The 22,789-nt window shown below is 43.7% G+C and overlaps 1 protein-coding gene across 2 annotated transcripts in view; it reads left to right on the forward strand.

The window, feature by feature from the left end:
- The window catches only part of RIN2 (Ras and Rab interactor 2), an 85,625-nt gene that overhangs the window by 26,745 nt on the left and 36,091 nt on the right, over window positions 1-22,789 (forward strand). The window contains exons 2-3 of one of the 2 annotated variants that reach the window (XM_075147906.1): window positions 6,192-6,284; window positions 19,654-19,748. In XM_075147906.1, the coding sequence (XP_075004007.1) occupies window positions 6,228-6,284; window positions 19,654-19,748 (152 nt within the window). In that variant the 5' untranslated portion in view covers window positions 6,192-6,227. The remainder of the gene's footprint in view (window positions 1-6,191; window positions 6,285-19,653; window positions 19,749-22,789) is intronic. The other variant, XM_075147905.1, reaches the window with a different exon arrangement.

Consider the following 22,789-nt stretch of genomic DNA (forward strand, 5'->3'; position numbering starts at 1 on the left):
TGGTCGTTTTCAGACTGAGGCTCTTATTTGATGGATTTTCAAAGTGATACTGTGCTCAGTTGTATCTATGTGGCCCTGGAAGTAGGCTTTCAGTTAACTTCTCAGAGGAAATACTTTCAAAAGGAGAAGTTTAATTTTGCCAAGAATCAGATAAGGTCAGAGTAATTAGACAAACCAGAGCTTTGTAGATTAGAGATGAACGCAACCCTCTCCATGGGGTAGTGCACATGTGCTAGGAGAACAGGAAAATGAAATGCATGAGAATGCTTAAATTTGCTGATGATCTGAAGTTTTGTGTATCTCCCTTAGCATATTCTCAAGTGTAGGATTGCATTTTAGAAGTACTTTTTTCACACTTTTAAAAAAAGTAAAATGTATTTATCCTTCCTGTTTCTGGTTTCCTGTTTAACCCACCAGAAAATGGGTTCACTGAATTAATTGTAATTTTTTTAAAATACTATATATTTATAAATTGCTGTTACAATTTGACTGTGATATGATGCTAAATTCACTATAGGTTTTCAAGTACATATGTAGTAGGCTCTACCTGGCTTCCATGCATTTCTGTTATGAGGCAGTAGGGATTGTATTTCAGCTCCTCTACAGCACCCTGCTTCTGGCAAAGTGGACAGCCTAAGGTCCACATTGACAGCTATCAATCAGCGTTAGTCTTCTGATATCCGCTGACCTTTGCCAGTTTATACTTAAGGTCTGGACTGATACTTTCTCCTGTTCTTCCTTGGCTGCAGAATAGCAAACCCCTTGTTTGTTTGCCTAAAGTAGTTTCTCCGAGTGTCTGTGCTCAGTGGTTGCAGGGCCTGTACAGATTGAGGACGAAAGAGGACAGCCAGTTCCTTCAGTGGGATAACTTAGGCTTAAAATACAAAAAAGTGAGTTCTGCTAATTCTGTTGGTCGGCCAGCAAAAGGGAGGCTGCAGATCTCTCCTCTTCTTTCAGTGACAGCATTGATGGAGTCTCTTCCCTCTATCCTTTTGTCAGCATTTGTAAACAGAGATTCTTTTCCTCAGTCAGATCTTGTTAGGTTGGCCAAGAGACCAAAAATCATAGTTAAGAACTAAGAACAGAAAGCTGGTGCAGTTGTATAGCCTTGGTTCCTTAGGAAACCGAGCAGAGGTGGGACAAGAAGTATTATGGGAAGGGACTTTTTAAATTCACCAGGTCGCTGTGGCCTTTGCTTTCCAGCTCAGGGGAGGAATACAGACTGTCTCATCTTTGCTGTGACTTTTAGCTAAAGAAAATGGGATCACCTCCTCCAAGCTCAGGAGCGATGCATCCCAACAAAGAGGAAGTCAGGCAAAAACGGCAGGAGGCCTGCGCGATGAACAAGTTGCTCCTGGACAAACATACAGAGAAATTGTCCGAGCAGAGAGGGATCAGGTCAGGAAAGTTAAAGCCCTGATAGAATTAAATCTGACCAGGGACATCAAGGGCAACAAGAAAAGCTTCTATAGATACGTCAGGGATAAAAGGAAGACTAGGGAAAATGTGGGCTCTCTCCGGAACAAAACAGGAGACCTGGCTACCCAGGATACAGAGAAGGCTGAGGTACTCAATGACTTTTTTGCCTCAGTCTTCACCGGCCAGTGCTCAAGCCTCACTGCCCAAGCCGCAGAAGGCAAAGGCAGGGACTGGGAGAATGAAGAGCTGCCCACTAGGATAAGATCAGATTCGAGACCGTCTAAGGAACCTAAAGGTGCCCCTCTGCTCTGCTCCGGTGAGACCCCCCCTGCAGTACCGCGTCCAGCTCTGGAGCCCTCAGCACAGGAAAGGCATGGACCCGCTGGAGCGGGTCCAGAGGAGGGTCACGAAAACGATCAGGGGGATGGAACGCCTCTCCTATGAGGAAAGGCTGAGAGAGTTGGAGTTGTTCAGCCTGGAGAAGAGAAGGGTTCGGGGAGACCTTATTGCAGCCTATCAGGACTTAAAGGGGGCTTATAAGAAAGATGGGGACAGACTTTTTAGCAGGGCCTGCTGCGACAGGACAAGGGGGAATGGTTTTAAACTAAAAGAGGGTAGGTATAGACTAGGTATAAGGAAGAAATTTTTTACAATGAGGGTGGTGAACACTGGCACAGGTTGCCCAGAGAGGTTATAGATGCCCCATCCCTGGAAGCATTCAAGGTCAGGTTGGACGGGGCTCTGAGCAACCTGATCTAGTTGAAGGTGTTCCTGCCTATAGCAGGGGGGTTGGACTAGATGACCTTTAAAGGTCCCTTCCAACCCAAACTATTCTATGATTCTATTGATTCTATGTTTTGCCTTGTAAGAGCATGATTGGAATGAGAGATTTAAAGGGAAGGATCCTGAGAAGTCCAGGCAGACGGTGTTTGGCACTCCTATGGTTATGTATATGAACATATATAATACCAAATAAAATTGCAAGAGAGGGAGGAAAGTAGGAGCTGTTTCGACAAGAAGTCGGAAGTCTTGCTTACATCCAGGCGCCTGAATGGTGCTCTGGCATTCCCCTGTAAATGAAAACCAGGAGGGGAAGGGAATGAAAGAAAGATGATGAAAAGCACGAGGTTTTTTGAAACATACAGCTTGCACGGGTGTCAGCATCCATGGATTAGCATTGCATTTTGGAGAAATTTGCCAAGCAGACAAATCATTCCTTTTCCCTGCCCTGTCCTTCACACACATGGGCTTTGTCCTGGATTTGAAGAGCTGCGGGAAGACGGTGCTGCCTACAGGGGAGACTCGTACTGCTGGGAGGGAGCCCCCAAACGTCAGAGCAGCAGGCACTAGGCTGGCACCTGCTGCCCTTTGAGAGCTAAGAGCTGTGGAGACTGCTGAGTAGGGAAAGTGCTGACCACTTAAACACAGAAAAGGCTACCTGCCAGATGGCTAGACAAAAGGTCACGTGAATTATACCGTGAATTGGCTCCTCCAGCTTGATATTTTCAGATGGGTTTCTGAGCAGTCACCCAGGCAATGTCTAGGCAAATCTATCTAGACTCTCTGCCTCAGTCCTTAAAACACCGAGGAAGGAGAAAATGCTCATCTCTGGTACGTACAGAAGACGACGAGCTTTGCCGTCTTTCTTCACCTGGCTTCCCAATGAAAGAAGGCAGATTTTTTCTTTCTGACAGCCAAACTCAACAAAGACAGCTTCAGAGCAGTGGTGTTTCAGCCTGGTTTGGATCTGAATAAGCATCAGATGTGGACAGCTGTGTGGAGGAATGAAACCTCCCGACAGTAGGGTTGTTTTTCTGCAGTTGTTTCTGTGCACTGTGTGGAGGTACCTCTGAACTCCAAGGTGGGAGACAGGTAAGGGCCCACCCTCAGTTTTTGGAGTGTTGCACCCACCCCTGGCCATCCATTTTACCGGTGGTTCTTAATGTCTATTTGCATATTGGGTGGCCTAAAAAAAGCATACTCACAAAAAAACAACAACACAAAAAAACCCCAAACATAAAAAAAACAACCAGCAGTGTTTCCCACTGTGCTGATTTTAATCAGAAATACTAAAAACCACTCAAACATGCAACAGTATTTAGGTTACCCCAAGTCAGTTTGAACTTACACGGTAACCACAAAGGGTAGCGTGGATTGATTCACTGCTATGTAGAGAGCTGAGAAGAGCAAGGACTTGAGCTCAGCTGAGGCTCAGAGTTATGGTCATACAGATAGTAATAATATTACATAAATAGTAACAATAACAGCAGCTATGGAAAAGTTTAGAGCTTCAGAACTTCTTATAAGCAAAATAAGCAGTGGTCTTGTCTGGGGCTTTCTTCTGACTTGGAGGCGTACTGCTCTTCGAAGGGCAGACTGCGTATTTGTATGTTTGCATTCTTCTGTATGTTTGAGCGTGGAGCTTATAAACGTCTGTTCTGTTTTGAAATAAGATGAACGTAAAAATCTTGGCATGGTCTTATTTTGGTAATAGGATTGCATGCAGACATCCTTGTGGTTAAATTAAAAAAAAATTTTAAAAGCATTAGATTTCCTGTGAAGGGGTCATTGTTTGCAGATGGAACGATTAATGACTGAGACTAAAGATGCAAATACAACTGCCTGATCTTGCTCATAAACCCCTTATGTAACTCATTTAAAATCTCTGCGTTTTTCCTGTGGAATTGAATTTGGTGTTGTCATTAAGAGGATAGCATCAACTTGGAAAATTGAATTTTTCTTCTAATCCCTTTTTGGGTTTCTTGGGTCTCCCTCCACCTTAAGTCTTTCAGGTGCGAATTCCCTTTCCAGAATTCATTGAAAGAAGACATTTTTATTTTATAATTAAAAAACTCATGTTATATGGCAAGCTTTAGATTGCTTAGAATAGCCAATATCAAATACCAAAAGTCTCTAAAAAATGTCTGATGCTTCCCGGAGTGGAACAACTATTCTATACCCTTGTGCATGTGGCAAATGAGGACACAGAGCTCAGCTGATTTAATAGCACCTGTAAACCCACCCACTTCACTGGACTTCACTCTCTTACGGGATCGGTGCAGTCAAGTTATTTAGACAGACTTTAAGGAAAGCGACACGGATCACAATGGTTTAGAGCCTCGTCAGGAACGTATCCCTTTAAATATGCTGATTAACAGAGAAAGTTTGGTGGGGTGTTTTGTGCGGGGGCTGTTTGTTTGTTTGTTTTTTCCAGTGCTGTTTTTGTCTTCTCTTGGTCATCCTCTAGTGTTTGGCTTTCGTAAGAATGCAGAATTCATGATTTTCTCTTTCAACCTTTAAAGTCTGCAAACTCTGCCTGGAAAACAGGCTGGTTCCTGAGCTTCCTGGCACGGCTGCTTTTTAACCAGAATCTAAGTGGAAAAATGTAACCTTTTCCAGGGCTCTTGTGGTATGACCTCTGGAAACAGGGTGAACAATTTAAAGCTTCCTGCTATCGCGTTAAAACCAAGAGAAGATGTTGCTTTTCTCCTGCTGCTACCTCTCACCCTTCTCCAGTGCTTGTGCTTGCCAGGGCTGTTCATTTAACCCTTTTTTCTTGGAAGCTCTCCTTCCTCCTTGCTCCTCTTTACCCTTGTGGTGCCCTCTCCCCAGGCATTAGCGGGAGGCAGAAGCCTGTGTGTGTATGGGTGCGCGGGGGGTATGTGTCAAATTCGGTTTTTTAACTCTCGGCATTTTCTGTCCCAGCTGCTTTGTTTTGCCTAAGCTCCGTCTGCAGCCATGCCACTAGACTTGTATTTCACTGCTGCTCCCTGCCATTTATATTTTAATTTCTGCTTGTATCAAATCAAAAGCTGTGCCTCAATCTTAGTCTATAACGTTTTGCACCTGCAATATTTGCCGTTTAGGTGACTGAAACTTCCAGTATAACTACCTACTATGTGGTCAGTAAATGTGTGAGCGAGGAGAAGAGTTAGGCTGTTTAAATGCAATTATAAGCTCACTGTTAAAAATCCTAGGACTTTTTAGCCATGGAACTTGGCTCCTGTTTAGTTCAGAAGTTTGTTCACAAATTACTGGTGTGGGTTGGTTTTGACTTTAGAGGAAGCTGGAGATCACCCCCATGATATTTCTCATTATGTGTACATGTTTTAGTTATGCATTATTGTATTTTTCCGGGTGTTAAACCGTTCATTCCGTTTACCCAATAGAGGAAAATGCATCTTCTTCCTAACTTGGAGAAGTGAGACTCTCAGAAGACTTAATTGTATTTTAGGAACTTCAGGCAGGACTTTTTTGAGGGTGGGTGGGTTGGTTGGTTTGTTTTGTGGGGTTTTTTGCTTTTGTTTTGTTTTGTTTTTTACATTCATGGTAATGTGTTTTCTCCCTTGTGGGTGATTTTACAATTTTTTTTCCCTCCTGATCAGCCCCATTAATACTGTAATATTTGAGAGCGGATTGTAGTGACATCTAACGTTTTGTTCTATTTGTATTTCACGCTGAGGTCAAGCAAACAAACAAAGCAATCATTATGTTTTAGCATTCTCTTTTAATGAGCACATTAAAATCTGTTCAGATCAGCTGTGAAGAGAAGGGAGAAACATGGGACTCCGAGTAGTACTGTCTTTTTGAAGCAATTTATGGAAAAATAATAATAGACTGAGGGATATGTAAGGACTTTGCTAGGAAATAAATGGCACCGTGTTGTTGATGGAAAGGGTTTTGGCAGAAGGCTTGTCATGACTGTTTCTGTGGCTTAGAAAGGAATTTCCTACAGGCTGGACTAACCATTAAAAAAATGTTTCTACTTTTAGGAGTTCAAGGCGTACAGTGGAGTCTGCCTGGGGAAGATGTCATCTTTGACAATGAAAGCCCGTTGTCTGGACAAAAGAGGAAGTTTCTTTAAGGTAAATGGGATATTTATACAGAACATAAAGCACATGGTTTTATCTGAAATGAGTGCTGCAGAATGTGCATGCAGTACAGCCTGTGATACATAGCAAGCCTTCTCTGTAAAATAGGAAGCACTTCATTGAGCATCTCTCTTTACAGGTGGTATTCATGGTTGGATTATCATCCAGTTATTTCATGTGTATATTGTTTTCCTGTACACTGAATAGAATGTTTGGTGTAAAACAGCTTGTGGCTTTCTTTGCTGCTAATGCTGAGAACATAAGCTTTATTATGCATAGGCATAAAATTATTAGAGCTTTCATAAACTGAATTTGTGTAGCTTAAAGTTACCATACAGGTTTATTATTTCCATTATTGGATTGAAAATCGGTTTCATTTCCTTGCCTATTTTAAGAAAAATTGGTGGGAGCTCCTTGTTTGTGTGTAATCTGAACGCTCACAAAAATACTGTATTTGTATTCTCAATTTCAGTGTATTTCAGTCCTTTTTGTGTTTTGGTGGTTTTGCTTTGTTTGTGGGTTTTGTTTTTGTTTGCACTTTTTAAAGCCTAAGTGTTTGGAATGAACAAGAAGGTGGTGCTTAGCTTGCTGCCATACTCTCAAAAACCCAGCAGGGCAGATGTCTGTGTCTTCGGGTGCCTACATACTTGAAAGGAGTCTAATGCTTCCTCCCTTAAGACGCTCCCAGCTTCCCGACGATACAGGCACTGAGAGGTAGTAGCTCTGTTCTGGCACGGACGTGCTTAGAGAGAGAAGGCAGAAATAATTCCATCTAGCGTTTCTGTGTTCGGGGGGCTGTTTTGAGATGTCGTGTGGCTTACAGCACACCTAATACAGCATGTTCCAGCGAGAAGCATGTTTCGGGCGAGAGCCCTTCTGTCTCCCCCAAATTCCATTCCATCGCAGAAGAGAGCCGATGCATGGCAATGTAGAAAGGGCCCAGGAAGGCGGATGCAGCGTGCGCCCTCCTGACGCCCCTGGGAAGCACCTGGGAGTCGAGGCATGGGTGGAGGCCCCTCCAGACCTGAGGTGGAGCTCAGAGCTGCAGGGGGGCAGAGCCCTCAGTTGAAGCACCTTCAGATACTCTCGGGAACTCTTTAGAAAGGCAGTTCTCCCTGGGCGTGAATATCTGATTTTTGTCCCGCTAACCTCCTTACAGCTGGAAAAGGGAACCACGAGAGCTGCATGAGAAAGAATGTACTTCAGATGGGCTGCCTGCGTCACTAGGTTTTCTGCGTCTTCTGTCATCATCTTCACTTCTACATACTTATAAATCACTTCTGTCTCCGGGAACTTCTGTCAAGGATTAAACTTGATGACTTAATTTTGCTTTTTCCCAGTATTTCCTGCAGAGTTAACTTGCATGATTGGCCCCAGATTTGCTGAGCTGTGGTAGCTTAGCTCAGGCGTGAACAATCACACTGCAAAAGTAAGTCACTGTGTCCTCTCTTCTGCCTCCTGCTCTATGTGAGGTTTGTTAAGGCTTTGGGGGATCAGTCAGAGGGCTTTCGGGGCTGCAGTGAGCTTACTGTTTTCTAGGGGAATGTGGGAACATGTTTTGGTCTTTTTATATGACAGAGAGGGACTTTATGCAGTGGAGAGACTTTGGAGAATTGTCATCTTTCAGGTTGGCATCACAAAAAGCAGAGGTGCAGTAGGAGTTACCAGTACGGTTTTCAAAAGACGACTGAATCCCATTAACTGTGTTTTATTTATGTATAATGGAGGAGGTCTGGAGACAGTGCTGAAGTTAATTGTATAGAACGCTGTAGTTAACATTTTCTTCCAGAAAAAAGGATTAGTTGATCTGAAATGTTGTTAAGAAAGCCTTCATGTGCACTGTGTGAGTACAGCTGCGAACACCATATACTTCTAGAGAGCAGGACAGGGAGAATAGTGTCCAGGCGGTGCCACTGTTTTGAAAGTATGCTGACCTATCAAACTGTGGCGTCCAACCACCGGCCAGGAAGATATGTGTATTTTTCTGGTGTGAGGAAGAGAGAAAACTGTCACATAGACCAGCTTGGGATCAGGGTTAAATACAACAGAGTTGAATTTGTCTGTTCTGCATTAGAATTTTGTCGTTTCTATAATGCCACAGTCACAGTGGCCATCTTGCTGGGCAAGGCTTTGCTCTAAGGAGCAATCAGAATTTACCGTTGCTTCTGAGCACTGAATTAACTTACCTTGATTGCTTCCCTTAGAATATTCATGGCCCGCTGTAGCTTCTTCCAGTGAAAGATGCTAATACGTGCTGCCATCTCAGCTTACATTAAGAAAAAGCATACTGCTTTTCTCTTTTCTAGTACTGCGACAAATGCGGTCGACCAGCCAAAGCTCGAAGTAGGGCAAGCAGCTGCCACGTGGCTGGCCACTCCTCGCGCCTGCCTCCTCTGCCGCTCCTGGCGCAGCGCGCCCTCCTCCCGGGTCCCCGGCCACGCATTTCAGGTGTTGCGCTTTCCGTTCCCTCTGTTCTGGGACAGAAATGCCGTTCTGCTGCTGCCTGAATCTGACCCTAGTGCTTGGGGGGTAGGGGTGGGGACGGGTGTTCTAGCAGATGGTAAATGCGCTCTTGATAGGCTACAGGCAAAGGAGAACCAAGCAAGTGGTGGCTGGTGCCTTTCGCACACAGAGAGCTGTAGTGACTGCCAGTGCCGTGTGTAGGACCCGTTCCTGTGCCAGCAGCTTCACAGTGCTCTTGTACGACACACATTGAAGTGTTTGTTTCATGTGTGGCGTGTTGTCTTTATCTTAAGGCAATCTTACCAGGCCAATCGTTAGGAAACAAACGATCAGCGCTGCAGTGACAGCGTGTTTGCCTCTTCGGCTTGCCCAGAGTTTCATGTGGTCAGCAATAAACAGGGTCTCTGGGGGCAGGAACTGCTTCTCAGTTTTGCAACACACTTTTGTTACGTCTCGTATCTCATATGCACAAACATCATACGACTGTTTGATGGCAGTCCACAGCCGTATAGGGAAAATGGTCATATTTTCATATCATAGCAAGAAACAGTCTCACTTATGAGGATATTCTTATGAGGATATTTCTAGGTTGTCACTTACGCGTGTGCTGAAGGAATCATGATGTCAGTGGGACTGTGAGCAAGTGCCCATGTCATTTTCTGCAGTCCTTTGGTACCTCCTTGTGCAAGTAATTCTGGTGTGGAAAATAGAAGCTGGAATAGCTATTTTGTGCGCCTCCTGTTCATGATGTCGTGGTTGTAGTTACTCAAAATGATTAGGAATGCAGCATGCCTGAGAAATTTCAAGACACCGGACTCTGAAGGCCATAAGAAGCATTGTCAGTTAAGAAACTAAGGTCGTCCTAAATTTTCCTAAGGACAGCCTGGCAGGGGAATGGCCTGAAGAATAGTGGGAATAAAAGATGCCTCAAAGCTACTTTTTCAGACCTCTCACTATCCCTGGGAAGTTGTGCTGTTGGACCACCGTTCTGAACCTACGGCGTCGAATTGGAAACGGCAGGCAGTCAGTGTCTCCAGCCTGTGTGTAGCGCACCCGCTGTCTGTGTGTGTGCACTTCTGTGGACAGTGAAATTACCTTCTCTTTCTCTCCCTCCCCCACATTTGTAAAATTGTGACAACAGTTACATTTGCTACAGCTGGATGGGTGAGCAAAGAAAACACTTGGCACATCAGATTTTTTCAGTTTACCTAATTTTAATTTGCCTTGTCTGTCTGTGTTTAGGAGACCTAGTAATTAAGATCTAGCCTTTTACCCATGCTGACCTGTACTTCAGAATGGTCTCCCAGATGCACAGACTGTGTAGTGTACTTCTGCATATGGCTCTCATGTTTTGCTTGTTACTTTACAGTTGCCCAAGAAACCCTTAGCATGCTGGCGTGCAGTTTCTCAGGGCACTTAAATCCTCATAAAGAGCATCTTGCCATTCTTAGCAGTGTTTGCGAGAAAACTCATTGACAAATACCAGTGGGAAATTGCAACCTTACTTTTATTTCTGGTTCTTAGATAGTTCCCGTTGCTGTAGCTTCTAACCATCTCTTACTTTTTCCACATTCGTTCTTTTGACTGTTAGTACACCAGGAAAATAGTATCGTCCTCATTTTACAAAGAGCGAAGGTCTGTAGTTTTATAGGCTAAATTCTCCGGAGTCTTTATACCTTGCTATTGATGAAGGCTCAGAGCCAGCAAGTAGTAAAAATGAAGCAAAGGTGGAGTTAGGCTTGGGTAATTCTGGGACTGAATAGCTTGCCAGAGGTTACAGAGGGAGTCTGTAGTAAAGGAAGGAACTGAATATATGTCTCTGACAAACATCCTTTTTACTGAACCATCCTTCTCATCAAAAAGTTCCAACCTTTACTGAACTGGCATCAGAGGTTTTACACCACTAAAGCTTTTCTGTCCCAAAATCAAACGTCGGGTAACACTTCATTGTTTACTGATGAATAAGACGCTGAATAACATTAGTGGTCTTGGGAATCCATAGCTCGCTGCAAAATAACCAGAAATTGGAGCCATGTATCAAAATATTTAATTGTATTCAGACATTTGGACAAGTCCAGAAATAGCATTCCCAGTTCGGCTCGTCTCTGGCGCTTCGCCACCTCGTCACACAGGGTGCTCTTTGAGGGTTGCTACGCTCTGCTTATCAAAACAGGAAGGAAAAGATGTGATGCCAAAGAGGATGCAGGTCTCCAGAAAGAATGAAAAATGAGATGCTGGCAGGAAGGGGGGTGGTAAGTGCTGAGGCTCATTTGTCCAGGCTGGTACTGACCCTTGCTGTCTTCAGCCTTGCCAGATTAGAAGCACTGATCTTACCTTCTCCTCTCTAGCTGTAAATCTCAGGGCTTGGAAACATTCTGCGGTGGTCACCTTGGCTAACTCTCTCAGTGTGCTCTCAGAAAGACGGCAGTTTCGTTAATTCTCTGTACAAGCTTATTTACATTTCAACACAAGAACAGGAATTCAGTTGCCGTGCAGCGACGGAGGAATGATTTTTCTAAACGTGTCCTGAAAGAGACGTCAAGTCAAAGCCACCTGTCTTCTTGGGACTGGGAGGCTCTTCACGAGTTGAATGAGTAAGAAGACCCGCAGCTATGCTGGGCTTCTGAGAGAGGCTCTGGTCTGTGTCCGGTCCTGGGCATGTGCTTTCCCTGATGCACAGCGGTGACGCGTGTGTAGAGAGAGCAGCTTCAGAAAGGTGGCTGTAGCTCCTTGGGAGTGTGTTGCTTCTAGTGAACACACTCGCTCTGATTTTTGCTGCCTATATGACATCCTGAAAGATGTGAAACAAAAATGGAGTATATGTGCTCGGGTGAGAGAGCGCTGGGGAGCCGTGATGAGTTCTGTTTGTGGTCTGCATGTGGGAATTACATTGTCACCCCTGCCAGCTTCTAAAAGCTGAGATCAGTCTTGTTGAACGAAGAATCAGTTGACAATAAGCATAGCGTGATACGTTATGAAAGGAAACATTGTGGTTTAAGATGTTTGCATTTCATTATTTCATTCATGGGTTTTAGGAATGTAAACAGTTACAGTACATGGGTATTTGTGGCAATCTAATGTTTAGGGTAGGTTTGGTTAGGGAATACTGTACTGGGCTGCTATGTGAATTCATGCTGAGTCATAATTATTATTTGGGTTTACAGTGGTTGTATTGTAGTTCCTTTTAACTTACAGAACAGTGCTTTATCAGAAATCAACTCCGAAGGAAAAACATTAGACGTGGCTATTTATCATGTTATATAAGGTCTCCTTTTAATTTGGGGGTTTTTTTACTGTTAAATAATTCACCACCTGAAAAGATGTCATACTTTCAAATACATTTCTTTTCATGTAAACATCATCTTTCTGTAGCATAGCAGAGTAATATCTATTTCATAGTCCTAAATAATCTGCAACAGATTTCTTCAGATTACTTTTTAAGTCTTGGCGCACAAGTACGTTATTTTACACTAACAGGGGTCTCTGACAAATATATCCGTCCACTTCAATTGTATTTCCCTTTGGAAACTCCCTGTTATGGTCTTGATTTCTAGTCTGTTGAAACCAATGGGTGAGTTTTCCCATTGTTTTCAGCAAAGTAGGAATCACACTCCTTGTAAATAGAGAAATCTGTTCGAAGAATTCAAATATCCTGAGCCTTCCGCTAAGAAGGCGGCAGCCTTCTGCTACTGCTTGTTTTCTCAGGGTTGGATCTAATAATAGTACACACCCAGGATCCTTCCTGCGTTTTGTGGAAACATATTATTAACAGCTCATCTTGTATAATGCTCATCATGCAAGCATCAGATACACTGTATAATGACCAGAAGTTTCATTGATCCTAAACACTTCAGAAATGAAGTCATAAAATCATGAGTACACCTTATATTATTTGATAGAAAATAATTTGTCAGGTGCTGTTGTAACAGTATGTGTCAGTTAATTGCAAGCATACCCAAATGATGCAACTCCAAAAGACTTTTTTCTTTTTTTTCTTTTTTTTTTCCCTTCTTTTTTCAAATCAGGAGAAGAGTAACTTGTTTTTACATGAAAAAGAATTTAAGGAAAATTAGTTGCCATTTGCAGAAAATATTGGCAATTTATTTTAAAAAATGAGATTTTTATTCCTAAAGATAAATGTTTTAGTTCAGGAGCAGTACCTGCTGGTAGCTGATGAGTCACAGTTCGATTGCGGAGTGTGTCCCATTCTGGGGGACTTTGCAGGTTCAGTTTTGATGCTCAGCACTTGACCTGGTTTCCTAGTCCAGAACGTACTGACTTTTCATAGACTGAGGAAAGACCGCCTTGTGTCATGATATGTAGTATGGATATGTAGTGTGCCCGAGAAATTTGGCCTGTAGAAGAGAATGTGAGCATAAGACTGCCTGAAACATGCCATTTTGTTTAAGTTCTCTTTAGAAAAAGAAGAAATATAATCGCTAAACACAGAAAAATTCCTCTCGAGAAGCACAGTTTCTGACAAGTTCTCTTCAAGGCAGACATACAAATTAAAAAGCGTTGAGATTACAGTGTCTTCAAGATAAAACTGTTCTGCAGTGCTTGCCTTATGCTATTCTGATTTAAAGGTTAAGAAGTTAAAACCTGTTTCAAAATACTTGTTTTCAGAATTTTAATCTTGTATAAGCAAGTACCTTTCCCAGACAAAGATGCAAAAGCCAGTTGTGTTAAAGAGGCTGAACGTGGCAGCCATACAAAAATAACAACAAATAACTTCAAAGATAAATTGGATATTGAAAAGCATCAGAAAACATGCTTTTAGGCATAAGTAAATGAAAGGACTAACCAAGGAACTGCAGTGTAGGAAGGTTATACAGTATTTAAATTCCTTTGCATTGTAGATCCGTTCCATCTTCCGGGATCAAACTGATATATGAAATGATAGCGTGACGTGTGGAGCGTCAGCTTGAATTTTTGAGCATGTTATTGTGCTATTAGTACAAGTTGGATTAGAATTCTTTGCTGTAGAGGATTTTTTTTTGCCCAGGGATTTTTTTTTTCTGGGAGGGAGTTGTTTTGTGAGAGGTTTTTTGGGGTTTTTTTGGTCTGTTTGGTTTTTCCCCCCCCTTCCAACTCTGGTCAAAGCCAGTTAACACAGTTTTAACAGCCAGATAGCCACACAGCAAGGCAGGTGTTGAGGCGCTGGCGGAAAGCCCATGGATGCTTCTGTGGAGAGCTCCTCGTATTGTAGAGTTTTCAGGGAAAGATGCTGAAAAACTCTTCTGTTGTGCAAACTGTTGGCCTGCGAGCCCCTTCCTCTCTGTAGATGTGTCAGAGACCAGGGCACGCTGGCCACTGTGGTGGTTCTTTATGGCTGCAGTTGGTCTCGTGGGTGCAAAGACTAAGGGGATGTTGCCCGTGAGGAGGAGCTGTTTACGCAGAGCTGATTCATCCGGGCATGTCTAGCAGCGGGTTCGTGGGGAAGAGCGGTGTGGCAATATAGGGAGCGTTGTAGGGAAAGAAGCCTGGGCTGTGGTGCTGGCAGCTTATGATTCAAAAGCAGCTGCTAATGCAACAGAGGGTTGCTCCACTTCGCTGACCGTTTCCCCTCTCTGTCTTTGAGGCGGAAGCACGTGCTTCCCGTGCCGCTTCTCGCGATACCTGGTGCCCCGTACCTCCCGCCAGCTGCCAACATCTCCCCCTTGCCGCCTTTACAGCTTCTACGAGTTGTTAACGCACAAACCGGCCGGCGGCAGCTGCTGCGGCGGGGCGTGCAGTCAGCGTCAGGCTGGCGTCCCGGGCCCGGCGGCAGACGGCCACGCGCGACTGCTCCTGCGGCGTCTCGGCTCCCGGCCTCTCCTGGGCGCGGGTCTGGGGAAGGTCAACGCCGGGCAGGCTTCGGGAGTTGGGTGGAGCACGGACGCGCCCCCCCCTTATTCCTGGTCAGCTTCTCGGTGCGGGTGGTTGGTTTCTTTGAAGAAGGCAGGGGATTGCCAGGCAGTCGGTCTCCTGCTCTGCTTGCCGCTTCAGCAAACAGCTGGCGTTCGGAGGAAGGCTGTTGAAAGAGACACGTCTGTGGCCAGGCAGAGCTGACATAATCCCTTTCAGCGGTTTGAGGATAATCCCTTGACGACGCATAGGTGGTCAATTCCAGCTTGGTTGTTCTGAGATTGACTGTCTTTAAGATGCTTGTGTGATTTGGCCTTAGGTTTTACCATGGTCTAAGCAATGGAAGGAGCTGGGGGTGGGGGTGATTCCTCTGGTTTCACATTCTCCCTGGGCCCTTCGTAATCCCCCACGTCAGGCTCTGCAACGGGGGATCAGACATGGTGACCGGTGCATATAGCACTGGAGCAGAGATATATTGCTAATTCAACGAAAAGGCTGCTTGCTCTCAATATTGCATGCGGCAGAGCTCTCACCTACAGTCTGTTTCATTAACAGATTAAATCCTTGAATAGGGTTTAATAATATGTTGAGCTTCAGGTAGTGATATCCATCATGAGTTCATATTTTAAATGGTCAAATATAGTTGCAGATCCTTGTGAATCAGTTGCCATCTATAACGAGACTCCAGGCGCTGACTCGTGTCGAGTGCTGTAGCTGACTGGTGGTGCCTGCCTTCTGAGGTGGCTCCGGGCGAGCCGCGGCGGGAAGCCCTGATATATTTACAGATGGCTAAGTCGCTCACATTCGTGACTACTTGGTGCTTGAAAAACTTCACACTCTCACAGTGAATAGGAAGCATCTTCAGGGAATGCCACGATTTAAAAACTGAGCCTTGCTTCATCCGTTAGAAAAGTTAATTTTTTTAGCCACTACTGCAGGATGAAGCACATAAGGCGGTTCTGTTCCTGACGTGGCTGCGTTCCTGACGCCGCAGACAGTGTTAGAGCCTTGTGGCTATCTGGTGGGAGAAGAGAAAGGGCTGTAATCTGGTCAGTTCAAATAATAATTCAGCTCTCACTTGTGTTCAGGTGCAACTTTGGAAAGGTTTCAACAGCGGCAGAGAGTTGCTGCAGCAAGGTAGGGCTGCGTGCTACCTTATTGGAGCAGTTGGGAGATCAGGAGATGTGAAAAAACCAGAAACTTCACAGTAGACAGAGAATGAATTCCACTTTACTCATTCATCTGCCGGAGAGACTGGGAGGATTTCATCTGAGAAACCTGCTGTTTGGCGGCTAATAGGGGAGGTGGAAACGCAGTGCCCAGTGTGGCTGGGAAGAGAAGGATATTGCCTTAATTTAAGTCCATCTGCTTCTTAATCTAGAAGTTCCATTTCCTGGCACTGAAGCCAATTAAAATTTGCAAGTCTTGTGTTTGCATACTTGAAAAAGGGGCTAAGTTGAAACATGTAGCTCCTGAACAGAGGACAGAAAATATAGGGCAGGGAAGTGGTGAGACGTGTGCCAAGATGCAGGTAAAGGTGTGAAGGATAAGAGAGTAAAAAAAGCAAACAGAAGACTGTGCTGAGCAATTACGAGCTGTTTTAAGGAACTGAAATGAAAAGCTTCAGCAGAACCAGAATGGGCAAGAAGGCTACAAAAGCTGTAGAGACATAGCAAGACTTGCGTGTGTCTTATTTAGCAGTAACAACTTGTATGGTTGTGTTTGACTACCTCATTGCACTTAGCAAACCTAATAATGAATGAAGACTGGGGCAATTTAGCAGGTATTTAAAACTGAATATTTTTTGCTTCTGTTTTGACATTGGAACTTCTCTTTAATAAAGCCAGCCCCTTGGGGCTGTATGTTCCACTGTGAAGCGCCATCAGTTATGAAATGTGATTTTAATCCAGGAAGAGGAAATCCTAATTTAAGTAATTGATAGGCTGTAATTAGACCTGGAATGGATTTTGATCACCAAAGGTGTAATCTGTTTTTTCCATATACTTGTAACACTCCTTATTTAAAAATGGCAAACTGTATAGTTCTTTCTGAACCATGTATTTCTTTCTGAACATATTTATTAGGGTTTTTTGACTTTATTAGGATTTTGTACATCTTGATACAAATAACAACAAGAAATCCATTGTGTCAGTATTTTAGAATACCGTTAGTTATTTAGAACAAACTTTAAGAAGGCACATTCATGTTTGAAACTAGCCCTAGTAGAGCTGATCCTTCAACTTCTACTGCTTAGTCACAGTTTGGAACAGAAATGCAATTTTTCTGTCTTTTTACTGACTTGCAGTCAGCTTCTCTGTTTTGAATTAATTGACTGTTGAACTCAATTAGTGGATCTCTCTCTCTACAGGTACAAAAGGATTACTGTCCAGAAGGATTGCTTTTAAAAAAAAATGGCTAAATACATCAGCTGTAGTTTGGGTTTGTAGCTAAAGACTTTCCATAGCTGAATTGATTTCTTTTTCTTTAAAACCTGAACAGCAATCCACGTGATTAAAAAATTTATTTAAATTTTGTTCTTTTAATGGTTGACTTGAAATCTTGGCATGGCTTGTCATAATTTCAGGTGTTATTCTAAGAAGAAAAATACTTTATTAAATATCCTGGGAGTTGTTTCTTAGAATGTCACGTCCACATGCCCACTCCGAATACAGTGCATGCTAGGGGTGTGCAGCTTTGCATTCCCTGGGGAGGCTGGTCGTTGCTGTTTTCATTAGGTGGTTTCAGCCCAAAAGCACGTTTCCTGCTCCTGAGGAGGTGGCTGGAAGACCTGAGTGGTCTGAATTCCAGAGGCGTCCTGGTCAGATTGCAGAGTTTTGTGTGCCTGATCCAGTTACTGGCGGTTTGGGGTGCCTAAACCGGGGCGTAGGTTCTCTGTTCCAAGGTCAGCACAAACAGCCCAAAACCCGGGGCTCTTTGCTGGGGTGGCTGAGCGACAGGCCATGATTTCGCATGGGGGCTGATGGGATCTAGTGACTTGCTGAAAGGGGCAGAGGTACTCCCAGCCTGGTGCTGTCCGCTCTTTCCTGGTGTCTGCTCTGGAGCTTGTCTGACCCCCTCAGAGATTAGGTTCAGGTCATTAAGCCGGCAGAAAACTAACCAAAAGACGAAGTGAAAAGTCTTCCAGCCTTTTAGCAAGCTGAACCAGCTAACGGGGCTAGATGAACAGCCAAGCCAGTCCGAGGGAAGAAGTGGAACCTCGCTGTTTGGGGGCAGCACACCATAGCGTGAAATTCCCCCTCCATCAGGTCAGTGAGAATCGCAGCTGTGTTGCATTTCAGAGGACTACAAGAATAAATATATTAAGGATGATGATGCTAAGGCAGTAGAGGCTTTAAAAGAGAAAAAAACAAAGCAGTGTGGTCTGCAAGATGCAGTCAGCCATGTACTGGCCAGAGCCCGGTATCGCTCTCTGAGCCCCCAGGTCAAAGCTTCCCCCTAAGGCGATGCTGCTGCCCATAACCACCGTCAGATGTGCGTGGTGACGCAGTGGGTTTCTGGTGAGGCTCATCCGACAGCAGTGGCACGTGTATTTTTCACTGTCTAAAGCCAACGTGGGGGCTGGATTCATCCCTTATGCAAAAGGAGGAATGAATTCACCTGTGCTTAGCAGGGCCCTTGGTAGCTCTTTTTTGGGGGTGCTGTTTTGGAGGGGCACCGAGGTCTGTGGTGAGGTGCGAGGCTGCTCCGTCAGGACGACGCGGGTTCCTCCTGCTGCTCTTTCTCATGGTCAGGAAGGTATTGCTCATATCTCGCCGCAGTGACTCAGGGGGTGTTGGAGAGTCGGAAGGTGGAAGATCTTTGTAAACTGTGAAGCCGGTGGTACAGTATGGCTGGGAGCTCTGACCTTGACAGAAGAGAAGCCTATGGTACGGATGTAGTGCATGGTAATTCATTCCCACTTAAGGTATACTTAATAGAGTTGGCCTGTTGTAAGCGAAGACTGAAACTTTTTTTGAATTGATCAGAATAATGCTGCACAGCAAAGGAGGGTGTGAATTTCTGAGGTGGAAGAAAACTTCCAATGAACCAGTATAGGAGAATGTTGCCTGCAATTCTTCGAAAGCGCTGCTGTACGGAGCTACCTAACTAGTGGGTCTCAGGGTCATGTCTTGTGGGCGACTGTGAAGACTCTTCTCGGACTGGAAAGCTGCTTTTACTTCGTCTGCCAGGGTTTTTGTTTGTTTGCTGTAAGGTGCGGGGGTGGTGGTAGAGGAGATGGCATTGCTGCAAACCTTTTCATGAGGTTTCACTACAGGCAGGAGAGGGGGATCACTGCCAGGCTTTATATACTGCCGCGGTGCGGGGTGTCAAGCAAACTTGATGCAGGTGCTGCAAAGAATGTCCAAGACAGCGTGCCTTGCAAACTTCATAGCTGGTTTCTGCTCAACAAAACGTTTCCCAGACATCTGGCTGGCAAACGGTTTATTTCTCAGGATACAGCCCTAGTGCTAATCTCGCCCTCTTTAAAATGAGTTCTTGCCCTCGTGTCCAAAATGAGGATCGTGTTCCACCTGAGCTGAAGTGTTACAAGGCAGTTCTCTTTTAGTTGAGTTGTTCTGTTCAAGTGCAGTCCAAGACCTAATGTGAAAAGCAGCCGCCCATTTCCTTCTTGCAGCTCCCATTTTTCATCCAGCACGGTATCATAATGCTGGCTTAGTGTCCCTTCTGAAATAACACTTGCAGATGGAAGTTTTCTAATTATATTTTTTCTTTTTATTTGAGAAAGTAAATGCTACAAACAATCAAATCATTTAGTTCTTTTAAGCTGCAGATTTAATATATTTAAATAAAAATGCTAGCCAACCTGGAAGGTTTTGTACTGGCACTAAACAGGAATTACTCTTCCTCCGAGAACGATTATAAGTGGCCCCAACCCTTACTTTTTCCTTTGCAAGGGGAAGTCCAAATAGGATGCGATTTAAAAAAAAAAAAAAAAAAAAAGTTTGTAATCTCTGGTGACTAAACTTGCCCGGGCTTCTTTTCCACGCCTCTTCCACTCACTTGACGTCATGCTATTTTTGTCCCTTTCTAGCTCATTGACACAATTGCCTCAGAAATCGGAGAACTGAAACAGGAGATGGTACAGACAGATCTCACAGTGGAAGATGAATCTGCTGATTTGCGAAGGTGATTAAAATGTTTATTTTCATAGTTCCTGGAGGTGTACCATGACAGGAATGTTTTCGTTGTGCTCTCTTCTTGGGTGGCTTATGTCCTAGCCCTTTTCATCCTCGCAACATAGGGGGTGTAGATAATCTTCCTCTTGATTCAAGGAATTTGCCTTTGTGCAGGAGGAGTGCCCAGAGATTCAGTTGTACTGTGTATTTGTCTTAATATCTTCTAAAAGCAGCTAACTGAACTTCTACTTCCTTTTTACATACCGTGGATACTGATGAATGTCTAAAGCAGGAAACTACTGATGTTATTCCCACTGTCTATGGCAATGAGCTTTGCTTTCACGCTGTAAAGACTAAAAATGCCCATTGCTTCAAGTGGCTCTGTGAAGATTCAACATACAACAACGTGATTTATTTATGTTCTCAGATTAGGAAGTCAAATACTGACTGTTACGAGCTGCTGTGGATTATGTGTTTAAGTTCATTTATATGCGAGTATCTTGCACATAAAAAAAATAATCAAGTAGATGGGGGCATTTCCTTAACCTTAAAATGATTTGAGATGCATATTACAGTGCAGATAAAAGTTCTGGCTTTTTAAAATCGATCATGCCACGTAGGTGTGGCCTGTGGAAATCTGTAACGTTAAACTTGTACCTTTAAGTAGGCACAGTGGGACCCCAGCATTTTGGCTTTGCTATGGCTGTTGTGCTTGATTGGTAATGTCTGTTAAATTGACATCTGGAGGATATTCAATATTTTAATCATTGTGTTAACAAGAGAACACATTTTTGTACTTACTATTGAAATATTTGTTGCAAGAGGAAAGCAACCGATGCAGGTGTTCTGTTTTATCTGACTGCCCAGTCTGGGCCAGCTCTGGAGCTGGTGGGCTTTGTTCTTCAAGGCAGTGAGCTAACGAAGTGGGTAATAGTTTCTTATTTAGAACTACATCCATGGTTTTTAGCTTTTTTTTCTTTCTATAAATACTTTTGAAATGTGCTAAAACTTACTACAATATATATTTAAATTATTTAAAAACATTGAGCAGCACCTTTGTTGCCCGAGTGGTAAAGAATATAAGACAGCTGAACTAATTAAAGTCCTTGGCTATGCCCCTGGTTGCACATTATTCAAGTTTTAAAGCTTTTGAAAGCACAGTTCTTTTACAGTGGCAGAAAGGATACTTTCTCCATTTTGGTGGATTCAGCTAATTAATTTCAAAGATCATTAGCTAATTTTCAATTAAGAAAAGGCTTCTTGTATCTTTGAATACACCATATGCATGAAAGACTAAGATTTACTAGTTCTAAAATCTTGGTGGATACACTTAGCTGGAAACAGTCAATTAAATCTCCCAATTTTACAGATCCAGGGGATGTTTTTTACAGACTTTTTTATTTAAACGGATTTTTAAAACTGAATTTGTTAATTTTGAGTGCATAATGTATTTTGATTAAAATATATAAGTAAATCTAACATAACAAAGTGTATAATGCAATTTCCATGACAACTTAACTGAATTCAATTTCATATTGAAGTAATAGCCATCCAATTAAAAAAAGAAGTTTTATCAAAGTTGGTATAAATTATATAATTAGTTGTGCACTGATATCTTTTGTTTATATAGAACTACAGAGCAAAATTACAGTAGTTTCAGCTAAGGTTTTCTGGAGTTCTTATTTAAACTAGACTCCCCGCAAGGATGTGTTTACTATCATAACTTCGGTTTTTTGTAGCTAATTTAAAACTTTGTAATTTATGTAGGTTGCTTTTACATTGTGTGTTCTGCTGTTTGGCAGTTGGTATCTTGATGTGGCATTTGGATTTGCATCTAAAGAAATTTGAGCTAAAAGGAATGTCTGTTTTCCTTGCTCGTTTTTCACCTTAGCGTATACCCCCATGCACCCGGAGCAGTTTCAGAAAGGCAGCAGTTGCAAGAGCTCTCAACTGTATTCAGAAAAATAAGTACATGAAATAAGTGTCTGCAACTTTAGTGTTGTGGTGTGTGGGTTTTGGTTGGTTGGTTTTGGGGGGTTTTTTTGGTCGTTGTTTTGGGTTCCTTTTTTTTGTGGTTGTGTGGTGACTTTCAGGTTTATACTCCTCCCCCCAGTTATATTTTGGACTTGTCTCCACTTTTTATCTATGGCCCAAGTGATATTGAGAATGGTTCAAGAAACTGGGCCTGCAACTTTGGCTTGTAAGCACGTAAAAGCCAGGCTAAAAAGAGGCGTGTAAAAATGTGTTTTAAGTAGGACGTCACCCATTTCAGTATCCCACCGTGTTTGACGCCTGGACTTTTTCCCAGCGCAGACACATATCTCAGTAACGCAAATGAGTGGAGTTGTCAGAAAAGGGCATAAATGGGATAAATGTCTGACCTGCGCTGTGCTGGGACCTTTGAAAGGGTAACTAGAGAGCTTCTGCATGCAACGGCAGCCCAGGTCCACGGAGGATGGGGGAGCGCAGGTGACGTGGCTGGTGGCATCCAGATGGTCTTTTAGGAGGCACTCCGTCTCCCCCGAGGGCCCTAGGGCCCCGGGTGTCTGTTGTCTTTGCGAACGACAGTGAGGGGAAAAAGCTTGCTGCTGCCCCTCTGTGGGAAGGCTGTAAAGCCCCGTCTGCCTGGGGCATTTGGTGCCTGCGAAATGATTTGGGGATGCTTTGCTGGTGGTGGCAGCTGCTGCGGCTTATTCCCTTCCTGCTCTGTTACCGGGACAGAAACAAGGGCAGAACTTGGCTTCCTCCCTCACGTTTTGCACTGGACAGCCCTCACGCCTGCGTCTTCTACATTTTTCCACAGCAGTCACTAACTTAAGTAGAGTCGTCTTCTGTGTCTTGCACGGTGAATTGCTTCTGTTATTGTTGTATCCAACAACCTTTCCCCCAGCAGCTTTGTCCTGTCCCTTCAGCTGTAATGGGATGGAGAAAAAGTGCAGTCCGGCTGCTGAGGAGTGGAGGTGATGCTCAGCAGAGGCTTTACGCCCTCTCCCAGCTGATGCTCGATATGACTGTATAGGCTAGGCTGGTGCCTGCCTAGATTGCAAGATT

This window comes from Calonectris borealis, chromosome 3 (genome assembly GCF_964195595.1).
Source record: "Calonectris borealis chromosome 3, bCalBor7.hap1.2, whole genome shotgun sequence".
NCBI lineage: Eukaryota > Metazoa > Chordata > Aves > Procellariiformes > Procellariidae > Calonectris > Calonectris borealis.